This window comes from Megachile rotundata, chromosome 4 (assembly GCF_050947335.1).
Source record: "Megachile rotundata isolate GNS110a chromosome 4, iyMegRotu1, whole genome shotgun sequence".
NCBI lineage: Eukaryota > Metazoa > Arthropoda > Insecta > Hymenoptera > Megachilidae > Megachile > Megachile rotundata.
In genome coordinates this window covers 7,998,482-8,015,173 of record NC_134986.1, presented here as the reverse complement: position 1 = coordinate 8,015,173, position 16,692 = coordinate 7,998,482, and the positions used below count along the sequence as shown (strand labels likewise).

Below are 16,692 nucleotides of genomic sequence, written 5' to 3'. Positions count from 1 at the left end.
TTTTACAATTATATAATTACATATTACAGTACGTATAATTACATACTATATAATTACAAAGTTAAATTGATTATTCAATTTTTGTATTATTAATTTCATTATTAATAACATTTTATTACTTAATATGTCGTAAGGATCCGAATATTGGTTTTCGACCATCGGTGATCGTAGACGACCCAGAAGGATTTTACACCTTCGTGGAATCCATTTTGCTTGACGCCATGAAGATGGGTACCCTTATGCCTCGGGTTAATCCCGAATTAATAGAAGAACAAGAACATTACGCGGTATACCATCTTATCGTGCGACTTAAGGATGAAGTCTAGTGACAAAAACATTGGAGAATTTGAGAATCTTTAAATTAAGAGTTTCAGGAGAGTAGAGATACGAAAATTTAGGGATTGGGGAACTTGGGAATTGGGGAATTTTGAAATTGGGGGATTTAGGAATTGGGGAATTTTGAAATTGGGGGATTTAGGAATTGGCGAATTTAGGAATTGGGAAATTTAGGGATTGGGGAACTTGGGAATTGGGGAATTTTGAAATTGGGGGATTTAGGAATTGGGAAATTTAGGAATTGGGAAATTTAGGAATTGAGAAATTTAGGAATTGGGAAATTTAGGGATTGGGGAACTTGGGAATTGGGGAATTTTGAAATTGGGGGATTTAGGAATTGGGGAATTTAGGAATTGGGGAATTTAGGAATTGGGAAATTTAGGGATTAGGGAACTTGGGAATTGGGGAATTTTGAAATTGGGGGATTTAGGAATTGGGGAATTTAGGAATTGGGAAATTTAGGAATTGAGAAATTTAGGAATTGGGAAATTTAGGGATTGGGGAACTTGGGAATTGGGGAATTTTGAAATTGGGAAATTTAGGAATTGGAAAATTTAGGAATTAAGAAATTTTGAAATTTGGGGATTTAGGAATTGGGGAATTTTGAAATTGAGGGATTTAGGAATTGAGAAATTTAGGAATTGGGGAATTTTGAAATTGGGGGATTTAGAAATTAGGGAATTTAGAATTTTGGGGGCTTAGAAATTTGATAATTTAAAAATTAGAGAATTTGAATATTTCAAAATTTACAGTTTTAAGAACGTAAGAATTTGGAAATTTAGAGATTTGGAAAATTAAGAATTTGGGAACTTAACTAATCAAAATATAGGACAGTTTTAACTCACTCTATTAGAAAGAGTTAAAAAATATCTCAGAAAAGACTCTACGTCAAAATATATTACATCTCGACTACAAAATCTTAAATTTGACCAGCAAAATAATAAACTACTAACTTAATTATCTTAATTAATAACTAACTTGTAATTAACTAATTACATTTTCTGACATTTTTGAAAATCAAACATCTACTATCCTCATCTCTCCTGAAAAAAAAAAACAAGATAAAAAATCACCAAAGCTTCAAAACGTCAGCCAAAATCAACTCTGAGTATTTTTGTCACTAGTCTTGACCATGAACAAGAAACACGTAACTAAATGTACCAATATTTTTGAAGAACGACGTCGCCGAGGAAGAAGGCATCGTGTTCATGTTGGAGGAAATTTGTAACCGGGTCAAATTTGCTCTGACTGTAGCGAGGGACCATGCTGAGGTAACTGTAGCACAGTAGGCTTCTCTAGTACTGTTGTGCTAATTGAACTACACTGTAATCTCATTACGTAACTTAATTACACTGCACGTTAATTACATGGTAATTCAATTACGCTGTAAGTTGAATTATATAATTTATTTTCGATCAACTCCATTGCTAATTGCTTTAATCGGGTAATTCAATTAGACTCGTTTCTCCTTGGTTTCGAATAGAAAGTTGAAATTCAAGAGTTTGAGGAGTTGGGTGTATTTATGATTTATGAGGAAAGAAATTCCGGGATTGAGAAATTTTTAAGATTGGAGTTTGGAGAGTTGGAGAGTTGGAGATTGGACGATTTGGGGACTTTGACATTTAGGGATATGGGGATTCCAAAATTTGCAAAAATAGGTATTTGGGGATTTGGAAATTTAGGATTTTGGAAATTGGAAAAAGTGGAAAATTTGAGATTTGAGAATTCGAGGTTTTGAAAATTTGGGGATTTAAGAATTTGGGAAAAAAGAAATTTGACGATTTGAGAATTTGGGTTTTGAAAATTTGGAGTTGTGAGAATTTGGAAAAATAGAAATTTGGGGATTTGAGTATTTGGGGTTTTGGAAATTTGGGAATTTAGGAATTTGGGGTTTTGGGAATTTGGGAAAATAGAAATTTGGGATTTTGGAAATTTGGGAATTTAGGAATTTGGGAAAGTAGAAATTTTGGGATTTGATAATTTGTGGTTTTGGAAATTTGCAGAAATAGAAATTTAGAGACCCGGAGTTTTAGAAATTGAAAATTAGGATTTTTGAAATTGGGAAAATTAGAAATTTGAGGATTTGGGGTTCTGAAAATTTAGAGACGTAGTCTAATAATTCAATAATCCAATTCAATAATTTTTTACTTCAACAAATGATGACTTATAGAATTGATAATAATAATTTTCTTGATAATAATAATTATAAAATTGATAATAATAATTTGAATTAATAATTTTCAGAAATACGAGACATTTTCTTGGTTATGGTTGGATGACAGACAAGAGTATTTATCGTACTTCCTCCAGTACTCTCGATACGTAAATCCCGAAGTAAGACAGATTCTAAAAGAACGTCCAGATTATATACCAGAGAATATGAAACCGAAGAAACCAGATTTGTCAGATTTCAAAAGGGAAATCGATTATTTTGTGGATCTATATAAAAGTGTCGATAACATGCCAAACGAAGAGGTGTTCAGTCGATGGTTAAGACTCGACTTGAAACCGTTTAAGCAAGCTCTTTTGAACACCATCTGTAAATGGTCGAATGTGCTTAAAGAATATCTCGTCAATAAAATCACCAAAGAGTAAGTATACATATGCTTCTGTAGTTTCAGTTTCCTGGAAATTTGAGGAAATTTGGAATTAGGGGGTTTTGGTGTCGAGAGTTTAAGAATTTGGGGAATTTGAGAATTCAGTATTTGTAAATTTGGGGAATTTGGAGAATTTGGTATTTATATATTTGGGGAATTTGGAAATTTCGTATTTGCGAATTTTGGGAATTTTGGGAATCTGAGAGTTGAGGAATTTTCAAATTGGGGGACTTGAGATCTAGAGAATTTTGGGATTTAACAAATTTGGAATCTAGGGAATTTTTGGATCTGAGGAATTCTGGAATTTGGCGAATTTTAGGATCGGGGGAATGTTGGAATCTAGGGAATTTGGAGTCTGTGGAATTTTGGATCTGGGGAATATGAAATCTGGAGAATTTTGGGATTTAACGATTTTGGAATCGAGGGTATTTGGGATTTGGGGACTTTTGGAATCTAGAGAATATTGGGATCTGGGAAATTTGGGATTTAGGGAAATTGGGATCTAGGGAATTTTGAGATTTGCAGAATTTGGAATTTAGGCAATTTTGGGATCTGTGGATTTTTGGAATTTAGGAAATTTTGGGATCTGGGCTATTTGGGATTTGGGGAAATTGGAATCTGGGGAATTTTGGGATTTGGAGAATTTGGAATCTACGCAATTTTGGGATTTGGTGAATTTGCGAATTGGGAAATTTGGAAATTTGGGAACTTGAGAATTGGGAAATTTGGAAATTTGGCACTTTGGAGACTAGAGAATATTGGAGATCTCAAAAATGTAGAAAATTAAGAATTTGGTAATTTGTAAAATTTGAAAATATAGAACCTTAGGGAACTCAAAACTTACGTCTTTACATATTTATAAATACAGACATCCAAAAATGAAGCCTCCATAATTACAAACTCGAACATTAAAAAATTTGTAAACGTAAGAATTTGCACCACAAAAGAAATCTATCATCTAAAAGCTAATAAGAAAAGAGTCAGCATTAAATACCTAAAACGATCAATATCTGAATGAATCTAAAATATCAGTTCCAATATAAATTCAATAAACGTCCGATCATTTTCGTGGAACGATCAGGCGTTCTGCCAGCGTCTTATCCTGCGTCATTAGTATAGCAACGTAGCGAATGATCAATGATCCGTGATGTAAGTGAGGATCATTTAAATAGACAGTAATCGCATACGGTAGTAGCGCGTAGCAAACACCTGGCTAAACGTCAAGTCTGTTATCCAAAATCGTACGTCACATGAAAACACACCCAGCACCGAAATGTTTAATTTTATTGCGATGATTTAGCAAAGAAATCGCGTTCGCCTGTTGATTTATTCGATCAGCTAGCGAACAACGGACGATGGTGGCGTTCTTAGAATTTCCGTTTATAAAGCTCGTTTGTTCGGCTTAATCCGACAGCATTTATGCAACGAGTTTATTTTTACATTCGGGGCTTGCAACAAAATGTCACCGATAGAATAACGATAACAGAAACTAGAACGTTTCTGTGCTAAGATCACGCCACGATATTTAAATAACATTTCCAGAAATGCTACGGCAAAGTTACTTCCGAGAAAAGTAGTCTGGTGTTATTTTGGTAGATTGGAGAGATAAAATTACGAGTTAATGTCTGGTTTAATAATAGAGGGATTGTATAGGAAAGAACCTTTTGGGTAGTAGTCATAAACGGGATTAAGATTTTTGGTTGAGGTAGGTCGAATTTTTTAATTTTTGGAGGAATTTAAGGATTCCGGGATTTAGGGGTATGAGGATTTAAGGGGATGGGAATTTAGGGAGCTGGGAAATAGGGAGGTGGGGACTTAGGGAGTTGGGAACTTTGGGAGCTGAGAAATTAAAAAGGTGGGAAATGTAGGAGATGGGAAATTTGAAAGTTGAGAATTTAGGGAGTTGAGAAATTAGGGATTTGGGAAATTAGGGAGTTGAGAAATTAGGAAGTTGGAAAATTTAGAAGATGGGAAATTAGAGAGTTGAGAATTTAGGGAATTGAGAAATTATGGAGTTAAGAAATTAGGAAGGTGCGAAATTTAGGAGATGGGAAATTATGGAGTTGGGAAATTAGAGAGTCGGCAAATTAGAAAGTTGAGAATTTGGGAAGATGGGAAATTAGGGAGTTGAGAAATTAAGAAGTTCGGAATTTGAGAAGTGGAGAAATTAGTAAGTTGGGAAATTAAGGAGTTGAGAAATTAGAGAGTTTGAAATTTAGGGAGTTGAAAGATTCAGATAATTGGAAATTTAGAGATTTGGGAAATTAGAGAACTGGGAATTTAAGGAATTGAGAATTTACAGAGTTGGGGAAATTAAGGAGTTGAGTACTCAGGGAATTGAAAATTTAACAAGTTTGATAATGTCATAAGTCTCAAACCGTTCAGAGTTTGAATAATAAATACCTATAAGTCTATAAATCTATAAACTTTTATTATTGAAATTTTTCATATTTCAAACATAAAAAAATATATCCTATTCATTATAGAATTCACTAGGATTTACTACAATTCCCTAGAGGTCATTAGAATTCCCTAAACTTCACTACAATTCACTAGGATTTACTACAATTCCTTAAAGTTCATTAGAATTTCCTAGAGTTCACTACAATTTTTCTAGAGTTTACTACAATTCCCTAGAGTTCACTACAATTCCCTAAACTTCACTACAATTCACTAGGATTTACTACAATTCCCTAGAGTTCATTAGAATTTCCCAGAGTTCACTACAATTTTCTAGAGTTTACTACAATTAACTACACATCACCATAATTTACTACAGCTCACAAAATTAATATTAAACTAATACTGCATAAAAACGAATCGTAATGACACCGTAACCTCAGTGCCTCCTGACGTAACTAGCCAGTTACGTCACTATGTCAAATGCATCACTCTAATATTACATTAATCAGTCAAACATAGAAATGTCATGACATAGGCATTCTACAACCGGCGACAAGCGTAGCGTGCCAAAAAAGGGCTTCTCGAAAAGTGACATATATACTCTGTGATATAATTTTATTAACGCCAGTCACGTTTCAACCTCTAACCGCAAATAGAGACGATTTCTCCGAAACTACAATTGAAACGATCGCCGTTGGCACTAATCCTGTTTATTTGCGCAACTAGACGCCAGACGGAGTATTTGCCTCTAAATCTAACCTTCTCCTTTCTAGGAAACTATCATAAGCATTAGGCGTTTCGCGAACACTACAAACAATTCTGAGAAAGCTGAATATGGAGGATTGATATTTAATAAGTTGACATTTGGGAGCTTATGATGCGAGGATTTGAGAAAGTGGGAGGTGGGAATATTTGGGGATTGGGGAATTTGGGAAGTTGGGAATTTGAAGTTCAAAAATTTGAAATTTGGAAATTTGGAATTCGGCCATTTTAGAATTCCAAGATTTGGAATTTTTGAATTTGGAAATTTTGGAATTCCAAAATTTGGAATTCGGCCATTTTAGAGTTCTAAGATATGGAATTTGAAATTTTGGAATTCGGAATTTTTGGAATTCCAAGATTTGAAATTTGGAATTTTAGAATTTGGAAATTTTGGAATTCCAAAATTTGGAATTTGGAGATTTGGAATTCCAAAATTTGGAATTTGGAGTTTTGGAATTCCAAGATTTGGAATTTGGAAATTTTGGAATTCCAAAATTTGGAATTTGGAGATTTGGAATTCCAAAATTTGGAATTTGGAGATTTGGAATTCCAAAATTTGGAATTTGGAGTTTTGGAATTCCAAGATTTGGAATTTGGAAGTTTTGGAATTCCAAAATTTGGAATTTGGAGATTTGGAATTCCAAAATTTGGAATTTGGAGTTTTGGAATTCCAAGATTTGGAATTTGGAATTTTTGGAATTCCAACATTTGAAATTTGGAATTTGGAGATTTGGAATTCCAAAATTTGAAATTCGGAACTTAGGAATTTGAAAATTTGGAATTTGGAATTCTGGAATTCAAAAATTTGGTATTCTATAATTTCGGAATTCGGAAATTTCAAATTCAGAAATTTGGAATTCGGAATTTTGGAATTCGAAAATTTTAGAATTAAAAAATGTGGAATTTGAAATTCTGGAATTCAGAAATTATGAAATTCGAAAATATGAAATTCAGAAATTTAGAATTTAAAAACTTAGAATTCAGAAGTTTGAAATTTGGTATATTTAAGAATTTAAAGATTTGAAAATTAATGAATTTAAAGATGTAATATTGAAATTTGTAATAATATAAATCTGAGAAAAAATTAGTTTCAATAAATCTCAATTTTCCTCCAGATTACGTGACCTCTCAGAATTCATACAAGCAGCAATGAACAACTTCGCGCAGCCCATTCAAGAAGACGATTACGAAGCCCTCTTAGAAACAATTTACTTCTTAAAAGAAGTGAGAGATCGTCAATTCGAGATCGAAGACATGTTCGAGCCTATCAAGGTTTTAAATTCTCAAAAATGTCAAACTACTTATAATAAAACTTTCCTCTCTATTTTCTTAGAAAACGATTGAAATGCTGGAAGAGTATCAAGTGTTTATTGAAGACAAAATTTTTGAATGGCTCTCGGAATTACCTCAGTCTTGGGAATCGTTGAAGAAGATAGCTGCTCAAGTGAAGCAAGTCGTTCAACCTTTAATGACCCGTCAAATCGATCTGTTGAAGAAGAGGCTAAGTTATTACAACTTCAAGCAACTGCGTTTCTCCCTCGAATTTCATAGAGAGGATGTTTTCAGGTAAAATACGTAACTTTAATCGAACCCTCTTTGTGATAGTTTCCTAAGTTCGATAGAGTATAACGGAGCATTATTCGTAGCCCCGATTGCCCCGATCCGTACGAGAAACTGAATAAATTACACGAGGAGCTTTTAAAGTTCCAAGCGGAGGAGCAAGACTTGTACAATCAAACGGTGATCTTCGAACAGGAAATGCCGGAGTTTAAGGTGATTAAACAGATAAAGAAGGAGATGCAGCTTTTAAAAACTGTGTGGGATTACGTGAACGTGATCGGAACTAGTTTAAACGAGTGGAAGAAGACCACGTGGAAGAAGCTCGATATTGAATGGATGGATCAAGAATGCAAGAAACTTGTCAGAGAACTCAGACGTAAGATATATCCACCTTTCAATTACATCGACGATATTGTGTACGTGACTTGATTTTCGAGACTGCGGCGAGAAATATTTATGTGGATTGCATTTAGAAGGGATGATGCTTGTGAATTTGAACTGAGCATTTTTCACGTTTGGAAATTTAGGTGTCTTTTTTTCAGCTTTCAAATTTCAATTCTGGATATTCATTTTTCAAATTCTCAATTTTTCTATCATTCAATTGTTCAATTTTTCAATTTCTCAATTTCCTAATTTCCCAATTTCTCAATTTCCCAATTTCCCAATTTCCCAATTTCCCAACTTCCCAACTTCCCAATTTTCCAATATCCCAATTTCTCAATTTCCCCATTCTTCAATTTCCTAATTTCTAAATTCCCCAATTTCTCAATTTCCCCATTCTTCAATTTCCTAATTTCTCAATTTCCCTATTTCTCAATTTCCCAATTTCCCAATTTCCCCATTTCTCAACTTCCCAATTTCCCAACATCCCAATTTCTCAATTTCCCAATTTCTCAATTTCCCCGTTCTTCAATTTCCTAATTTCTAAATTCCCCAATTTCTCAATTTCCCCATTCTTCAATTTCCTAATTTCTAAATTCCCCAATTTCTCAATTTCCCTATTTCTCAATTTCCCAATTTCCCAATTTCTCAACTTCCCAATTTCCCAACATCCCAATTTCTCAATTTCCTAATTTCTAAATTTCCCAATTTCTCAATTTCCCCATTCTTCAATTTCCTAATTTCTAAATTCCCCAATTTCTCAATTTCCCTATTTCTCAATTTCCCAATTTCCCAATTTCTCAACTTCCCAATTTCCCAACATCCCAATTTCTCAATTTCCCCACTCTTCAATTTCCTAATTTCTCAATTTCCCTATTTCTCATTTTCCCAATTTTCCAATTTCCTAATTTCTCACTTTCTCAATTTCCCAATTTCCCAACATCCCAATTTCTCAATTTTTCCAATTTCTCAATTTCCTCATTCTTCAATTTCCTAATTTCTGAATTTCCCAATTTCTCAATTTCCCTATTTCTCAATTTCCCAATTTCTCACTTTCTCAATTTCCCAATTTCTCACTTTCTCAATTTCCCAATTTCCCAATATCCCAATTTCTCAATTTCCCAATTTCCTATTTTCCCAATTTGTCAATTTCCCAATTCTTCAATTGTTTAATTTTCAGCTTGTAAAATTCAATTCACCGATTGTTTAATTTTTAACTTTTGTTTAATTTTTAATTTTTCTTTAATTTTTCAATTCTTAAATTCTTCAACCTTCCTATATGCGCATTCGTACATTTTCACATTCTCCAATTTCTCATTCCTAAATTTCACGCATATATTAAGATAGTACTCATTTACCAAGATAAAGTGCCATAAACGTTTCTTTCCTTTCCAGAGCTCGATAAAGACGTACGTTCGTGGGAATTATACGGTAGCGTTGAAGCACAAGTGAGAAACATGATGGCATCGTTAAGAGCAGTCTCCGAACTACAAAACCCCGCAATCAGAGACAGACATTGGAGAGAATTGATGGCCGAAACGAAAGTAATTAATTATTTGCTTGTTCTTGGTTTCACCGGTTTCAAGGAAATTGTTGCTAAATTACGTTTGCGATCTCGTTAATTACACATAATTGTATCTACACCTCTGTTAAGGTTTATGGGGTCCTAAGCAGAAATTAATTTCTTTCATGTTATTAGAATGCTGTTATTAGATTGATGAATACAGTTCACTCTCGTTATATTGCATATGTGGTTGTAGAACTTGGCAATATAGGGAGAGGTAACTTTGGTACAACGATTCGAAGATTGCAAAGTTATTTATTTATAAATTTCTAATTTTCTCAACATGCAAATTTGTATTTTTGAAAATTCGTGAATTCTTAAATTTGTGGAACTTGTGAGTTTGAAGGTTTTTAAATTTGAAAGTTTGAATATTTTAAAATCTCTAAATTTCTAAATTTTTAAAATTTGGCAATTTTTTAATTTATGAAATTTTCAATTCTTCCATTTTTCCATTTTTTCATTTTTCAATTGTGCAATTTTCACTTCTTCAATTGTGTAATTTCTCCATTTTTCAATGGTTCAATTCTTTAATTATTCAATTATTCAATTTTCTAAATTTGAGAATTACCAAATTTTTAGATCTGCAAGTTTGTAAAATTAGAAATTATAAAATTCTTGACTTCGTAAAATTAAGTGCTGGAAAATGTATAAACATAAAAATGAAAAGAAGAAAAGATTTGAAGGTTCAAGCACAGGTTCCCATTTGTCTAATGACGGTACTGTGTGCAGAACACTGTGAGATTCGCACGTACGCTAAATCTAAGCTGGATCTCGTTTTAATTAACTGGACTAAGTCCCTGTTAGACCTTGATTTTAATTGCAAACATTACAACACGGTGAAAGCTGTGTAACGTTTAATTCGGAACGTTCTGTAAACTTCTCGAACGTTTCGTTAACGTTTAATGCTTGTTATAATAGGTAGCGTTTAGCATGACGGACAGTACTACTTTGGAAGATTTATTGAAATTGGAGTTGCACAAATACGAGGAAGAGGTTAAAAACATTGTTGCTAAATCCGTCAAAGAAATGGCAATGGAGAAAGTGTTGAAAGAGCTTCATGATACTTGGAGCTCTCTCGAATTCGGTAAAGAGTTACACGAACGTACGAAATTGAACGTTCTTAAGATCGATGACGAAACTATAGAAACCCTCGAAGACAATCAGGTAAAGTTTCTTCATGTTTGATTGTTTCGTTAACGCTTTCTGTGCAAATGTAATTGTAGTGATAGTACATTAAGACGATCTTGGACACTTTGGAGAATTTGGGGAATTTTGGGAATACTAGGAATTTTTGAAATTTGGGGAATTTATTAAATACTAGGAGTTTGCAGAATTTTGGGAATTTTGGTAATACTAGCAATTTTTGTGAATTTTGAAAATACTAGGAATTTGGGAAATTTTGGGAATGCTAGAAATTTAGGAAATTTTGGGAATGCTAGAAATTTGAGGAATTTTTGCAATACTAGGAATTTTGAAAATTTTGGGAATATTAGGAATTTTGGAAATTTTAGGAATATTAGGACTTGTGAAAATTTCAAGAATCTTTTAAATATTATGGATAATAGATATTTATGGAATTTAGAGAATTTAGGGAATTTTGACAATCTTGGAATTTTTGAAATTCTTGGAATTATTCGAGTTCTGTGAATTTTTGGAATTATTGGAATTCTGTGAATTATTGAAATTCTGTGAATTCTTGGAGTTCTTTGAATTCTTGAAAGTCTTGAAAGTCTTGGAATTCTTAAAATTCTTGAGATTTTTAAAAATTTTGAAATTTGGAAGTTCAGAAATTCAGAAATTCGAAAACCAAAGAATTCAGTAATTTAAAAATTACAAAATTCGACAATTGTCGAAATTGATAATTTAATAATTTATCAATTGCAAAATTCGATAATTTAACAATGTATCATTTCTGAATTTTAACTTATTCTTCTAAAATTTGAATTATTAAATCCCAAATGTGAAGACATTAGTCCCAAACTACTAACCACGAAAAAACATAAATTTTAAAATTCGAAATCGCTTCCAACACCAATTTTAAATTACCACCTGCCATCGCACTCACTCTAATTAACCACACTCGCAACAGGTGCAACTACAGAACATGTTGGGTTCAAAATTCGTGGGCTACTTTCTCGAAGAAGTTCTCGATTGGCAGCATAAATTGAGCAACGCTGACGCAGTGATCAACGTATGGTTCGAGGTGCAACGCGCGTGGATCCATCTTGAAAGCATATTCATAGGTTCGGAGGACATCAGGAGTCAACTTCCGGAAGACTCGAAACGTTTCGAAAAAATTGACAGAGATTTCAAAGTACAATTTTCATGGTACAGTTTTCTTAAGTGACTGGTTAAAGAACAATTGTAGGAAAGTTTAACGCGTTTTCAAGGAACTTTTACGAGAAGTGACGAGTAATTTAAACATCATTAAAGCGACGAACCGACCGAAACTTCTGGAGAAGCTCGAGGAGTTGCAGCTTCAGTTAAACGTTTGCGAGAAAGCTTTGGCGGATTACTTGGAAACGAAAAGATTGATTTACCCGAGATTCTATTTCATTTCCTCCACTGATCTTTTGGACATTTTGAGCAATGGTTGCAATTTTATGATTATTTACCCATGGACGTGTTTATAGAAGGGGAAAAGGGGACTTCTTTAGATGAACACAAAGAAAATTGTCATTATTAAGAGTTTCATAAATACTTTATGTTTAAATATTTTTGTTCAAACATACTTTTTAAATGAAATGTATTAACAAGATTTATTTACGAGACAGGTAAATGAATTATTTAAAATATGTTCATTTTTTTTAGTGTATTTTAAACAGAATATATTTGAATATACTTTAAACGAAATATGCTTGAATATACAAGATGGACAAATGAAGAAATACACAAAATATGTTTATTTTGTTTGAATGCATTTTAGACAAAATATACTTGAATATACTTTAATCGAAATATCCTTGAATAAATATACAAAATAGGTAAATGAATAATTATGCAAAATATATTTATTACATTTCAATATACTTTAAAGTAACTATACTTTAATAAGTATACAAGACAGATAAATGTATAAAGTACATTAATTTTGTTTTAAATATCTGAAAACATATAGAAGTATAGAAAAATAAATACAGTTACCATTATAACTATTATTTATTTTATTTAAATAAATTTAAAATACATTTTTATTGTGTTTAATCTGATAAAATTTATTTAAAGTTCTGGTCGTCAAATGCAAAACTTATTTAAAAGTTATTTTCCTCAAATATGAAATTTATCTAAAAATTCATGTCCACAAATATGAAATTTATCTAAAAATTCATGTCCACAAATATGAAATTAATCTAAAAGTTCAGGTCCACAAATATGAAATTAATCTAAAAATTCAGGTCCTCAAATATGAAATTAATCTAAAAATTCATGTCCACAAATATGAAGTTAATCTAAAAGTGCATGTCTTCCCTCCTGCGTCCATGGATATACTTTTTCATAACAAACGAAAACATGGTTTTCGTCAACATAAATCGTGCAAGTCAACACAATAAATTATTTTACAGGAAACAACCCTGAGTTAGTGTGCAAACATTTAGCGAAATTGTACGATTCGCTGGCGAAATTAAAGTGGAAGCTGGATGGCGGGAAACCGACGAAATTCGCGATTATGATGATTGCCAAAGATGGCGAAGAAATGGCTATATACGGAAGTTGCGACTGCAGCGGGAAGGTACTTTCTTTTTAACCCCTTGCCGCGCCATTTAATGCGTCAGTCAAATTTAGGACTATAACATTCAAACGAAGTGGAAATGTGAAGTAAAAGACCGGAATATTACGTGATGGAAGGCGACATACATTTAGAACATGTAATTAAATAAAGTGTATTATTCTTACATTCTATTCGCGTGTTTACACTCAGTAATCTCTTCGGAATCAAATAATGGTTGCACTACCAAAGTCAGAAGCTAAATACTTCACATTTCCTCTTCTGTAAATCGAGTAATATGTTAATAAAAATATCATGTAATATGTATTTTGAATTCGTCTCGATGTCCTCTAAAGCTATGAATAAAAAAAATGTTCCTATTTAAAAAACCTAAGGTGACTTTGACTTTGCCAAGAGAACAAACTGTTTTCAAAATTTGCTTTACTAATATCTATTGTGCTCTTCATACCCTACAAATATTGTTCTAAACTTTTTTTAGTAAGGTGGCTGCAAGTGGGAGAAAAATCTTGAGTAGCATTACAGGTATCTCCCTGTATACGATTTATAACTATTAATTGAAATATCCAAGAAAAATATAAGAAAAATTTCTAATGCTTGCATTGTGAATGCGTCACGTGCACACCAAGGGGTCAAAGCACCATTTGCATCTTTCAGGTAGAAGTATGGCTGAACCACGTGACCGATGCGATGAAAAAATCGGTGAGATATCACGTCTCACAAGCAGTGGCCACTTACGATGAAAAACCGCGAGAACAATGGATTTTCGATCACCAAGCTCAACCTGCGCTGTGCGGCAGTCAAATTTGGTGGACAACCGAAGTGAACATGGCGTTCATGAGACTTGAAGAAGGCTTCGAGAACGCGTTTAAGGATTATCAGAGAAAGCAAATCAATCAACTGAATGCTTTGATAACTATACTTTGTGGAGATCTGAATGACAGCGATAGAAGAAAAATTATGACGATATGTACGATCGATGTGCACGCCAGGGACGTTGTCGCGAAAATGATTACTATGAAGGCGGAGAACTCTTCTAGTTTTCAGTGGCAATCGCAACTTAGACATAGGCTAGTATAATTGGATTGTTGGTGGGAAATTATGGAATTTTGAGTTTTTATAAATTGACAAATTTACAAATGTTTAAATTTCTAAATTATGCGACTCGCAAATTCTTCAATTTCCCAAATTTCCAGATTCGCAAATTCCTAGATTCCCAGATTCCCAGATTCCCATATTCCCAGATTCCCAGATTCCCATATTCCCAGATTCCCAGATTCCCAGATTTCCGGATTTCCAGATCCCAGAATTCCCCAATTTTCAAAATTCCCGATTCCTAAATTTCCCAATTCCTGAATTCCCCAATTCTAAAATTCCCAAATTCCAAAATTCCCAAATTCCAAAATTCCCAAATTCTCAAATTCCCAAATTCCCAAATCCCCAAATTCCTGAATTCCCAAATTCCCAAATTCCTAAATTTCCCAATTCCTGAATTCCCCAATTCCAAAATTCCCAAATTCCCAAATTCCCAAATTCCCAAATTCTCAAATTCCCAAATTCCCAAATCCCCAAATTCCTAAATTCCCAAATTCCTAAATTCCCCAATTCCTGAATTCCTCAATACCAAAATTTCCCAATTCCAAAATTCCAAAATTCCCAAATTCCCAAATTCCCTAATTCCCAAATTCCCAAATCCCCAAATTCCTAAATTCCCAAATTCCAAAATTCCCAAATTCCCAAATTCCTAAATTCCTGAATTCCCCAATTCCAAAATTCCCAAATTCCCAAATTCCCCAATTCCTAAATTTCTCAATTTTCAAAATTCCTAGATTCCCAAATACTCCAAATTTCCACAAATCCCTAAATTACAAAGAAATAACTTCAACTCCTTAAATTTCCCAAATTTGTAAATGTGGAAATATGTAATATTTCGGCTCGGGCCATATACCGAGACTATCATATAACAAATCAATATGCACAGATGGGACGACAAAGTCGGCGACTGTTACGCGGATATCTGTGACGCTTCGTTCAAGTACGACTACGAATATTTGGGAAACGTACCTCGATTGGTTATAACACCGTTAACCGACAGATGTTATATCACCCTAACGCAATCGTTGCACCTTATAATGGGAGGTGCACCAGCTGGCCCAGCTGGCACTGGGAAAACGGAAACCACCAAGGATCTAGGAAGAGCATTGGGTCAAATGGTTTACGTGTTCAATTGCTCGGAACAAATGGACTATAAGGTAAAATTACTATTTCTGGTAATTGTGATGGACGGGACAATGTCACGTCTAACTGGACTCATTGTTATTTTATTTGTACAGATCAAAAGATAGGTACGAAAGTAGAACTTCTTTCAAGGAAAGTTATTATACAATTTTATAAGTAATAGCTTTATTAGTGTTAACTGTACTCATTGTTATTTTATTTGTAAAGATAGAACATAGATATGATAGTAGAACTTCTTTCAGGGAAAGTTGCTTTCAAAGCAAATTATTTTTTTGGTAGATTTTGAAGTCTTCAAAATTTTTGAGATCAATCTTTCAGAGGAGTTTACAACATGTACTAAATTTTTAAAGAATTGAAAACGAAAATAAATTTTTGTACTGCAACTCTAATAATTATATTATATTTTATATTTTGTATGTTGTACTTTGTATTTTGTATTTGATATTTGATATTTGATGACTTGATACCTGATACCTGACACCTGATACCTGATACTTGATACTTGTTACTGTATACCTAATACTTGATACCTGATATCTGTTACTTGATACCTGATACCTGATACCTGATACCTGATACTTGATACCTGTTATTTGATACCTATTATTTGATACCTAATAATTGATACTTGATACTTTATATTTTATATTTCATACGCTGTATTTTATATTTTGTGTCTTCTATTTTATATTTTATATCATATTTCACATTACATTTGTGCTATATGTTTTCCTACCAGGAAGTTATTAAACCTCTTTGCCAAAAAGTTGTACTATTCTCTCAGTACAAGACATTTATGCAATTTATTTGTCAACACAATCGACAGTGTTTTCGCTATAAAAATAACTATAATAAGATACAATTGCATCACACACTCGAAATACATGAAAGTATATAAGGAACACAAACATGCACCTAAACACATAGAAACCGATAATTAAACATCTTAAACGTGATTGGAAAAGTTATATAAAATGAAGGAAAATATATGTGTATTAAACAAGATATGATCATTATTACATTCCTTGCGTATAAGCTGGTTTATTGCAACTTTCCAATCCACTTTTGACCATATAATTAATACCTGATTGCTTAGAATATGCGTAACTTCTTTTTTTATGTTAAAT

The 16,692-nt window shown here is 32.9% G+C and overlaps 1 protein-coding gene across 1 annotated transcript in view; it reads left to right on the top strand.

The window, feature by feature from the left end:
- Positions 1–129: 129 nt before the first annotated feature.
- LOC100877274 (dynein beta chain, ciliary) overlaps positions 130–16,692 on the top strand; it is a 40,650-nt gene continuing 24,087 nt past the window's right edge. The window contains exons 1-13 of the mRNA XM_076531222.1: positions 130–287; positions 1,512–1,607; positions 2,581–2,927; positions 7,214–7,370; positions 7,432–7,664; positions 7,745–8,034; positions 9,435–9,583; positions 10,522–10,767; positions 11,693–11,917; positions 11,994–12,195; positions 13,167–13,333; positions 13,985–14,397; positions 15,309–15,579. Coding sequence (XP_076387337.1) covers positions 222–287; positions 1,512–1,607; positions 2,581–2,927; positions 7,214–7,370; positions 7,432–7,664; positions 7,745–8,034; positions 9,435–9,583; positions 10,522–10,767; positions 11,693–11,917; positions 11,994–12,195; positions 13,167–13,333; positions 13,985–14,397; positions 15,309–15,579 — 2,862 coding nt within the window. The 5' untranslated portion in view covers positions 130–221. The remainder of the gene's footprint in view (positions 288–1,511; positions 1,608–2,580; positions 2,928–7,213; positions 7,371–7,431; positions 7,665–7,744; positions 8,035–9,434; positions 9,584–10,521; positions 10,768–11,692; positions 11,918–11,993; positions 12,196–13,166; positions 13,334–13,984; positions 14,398–15,308; positions 15,580–16,692) is intronic.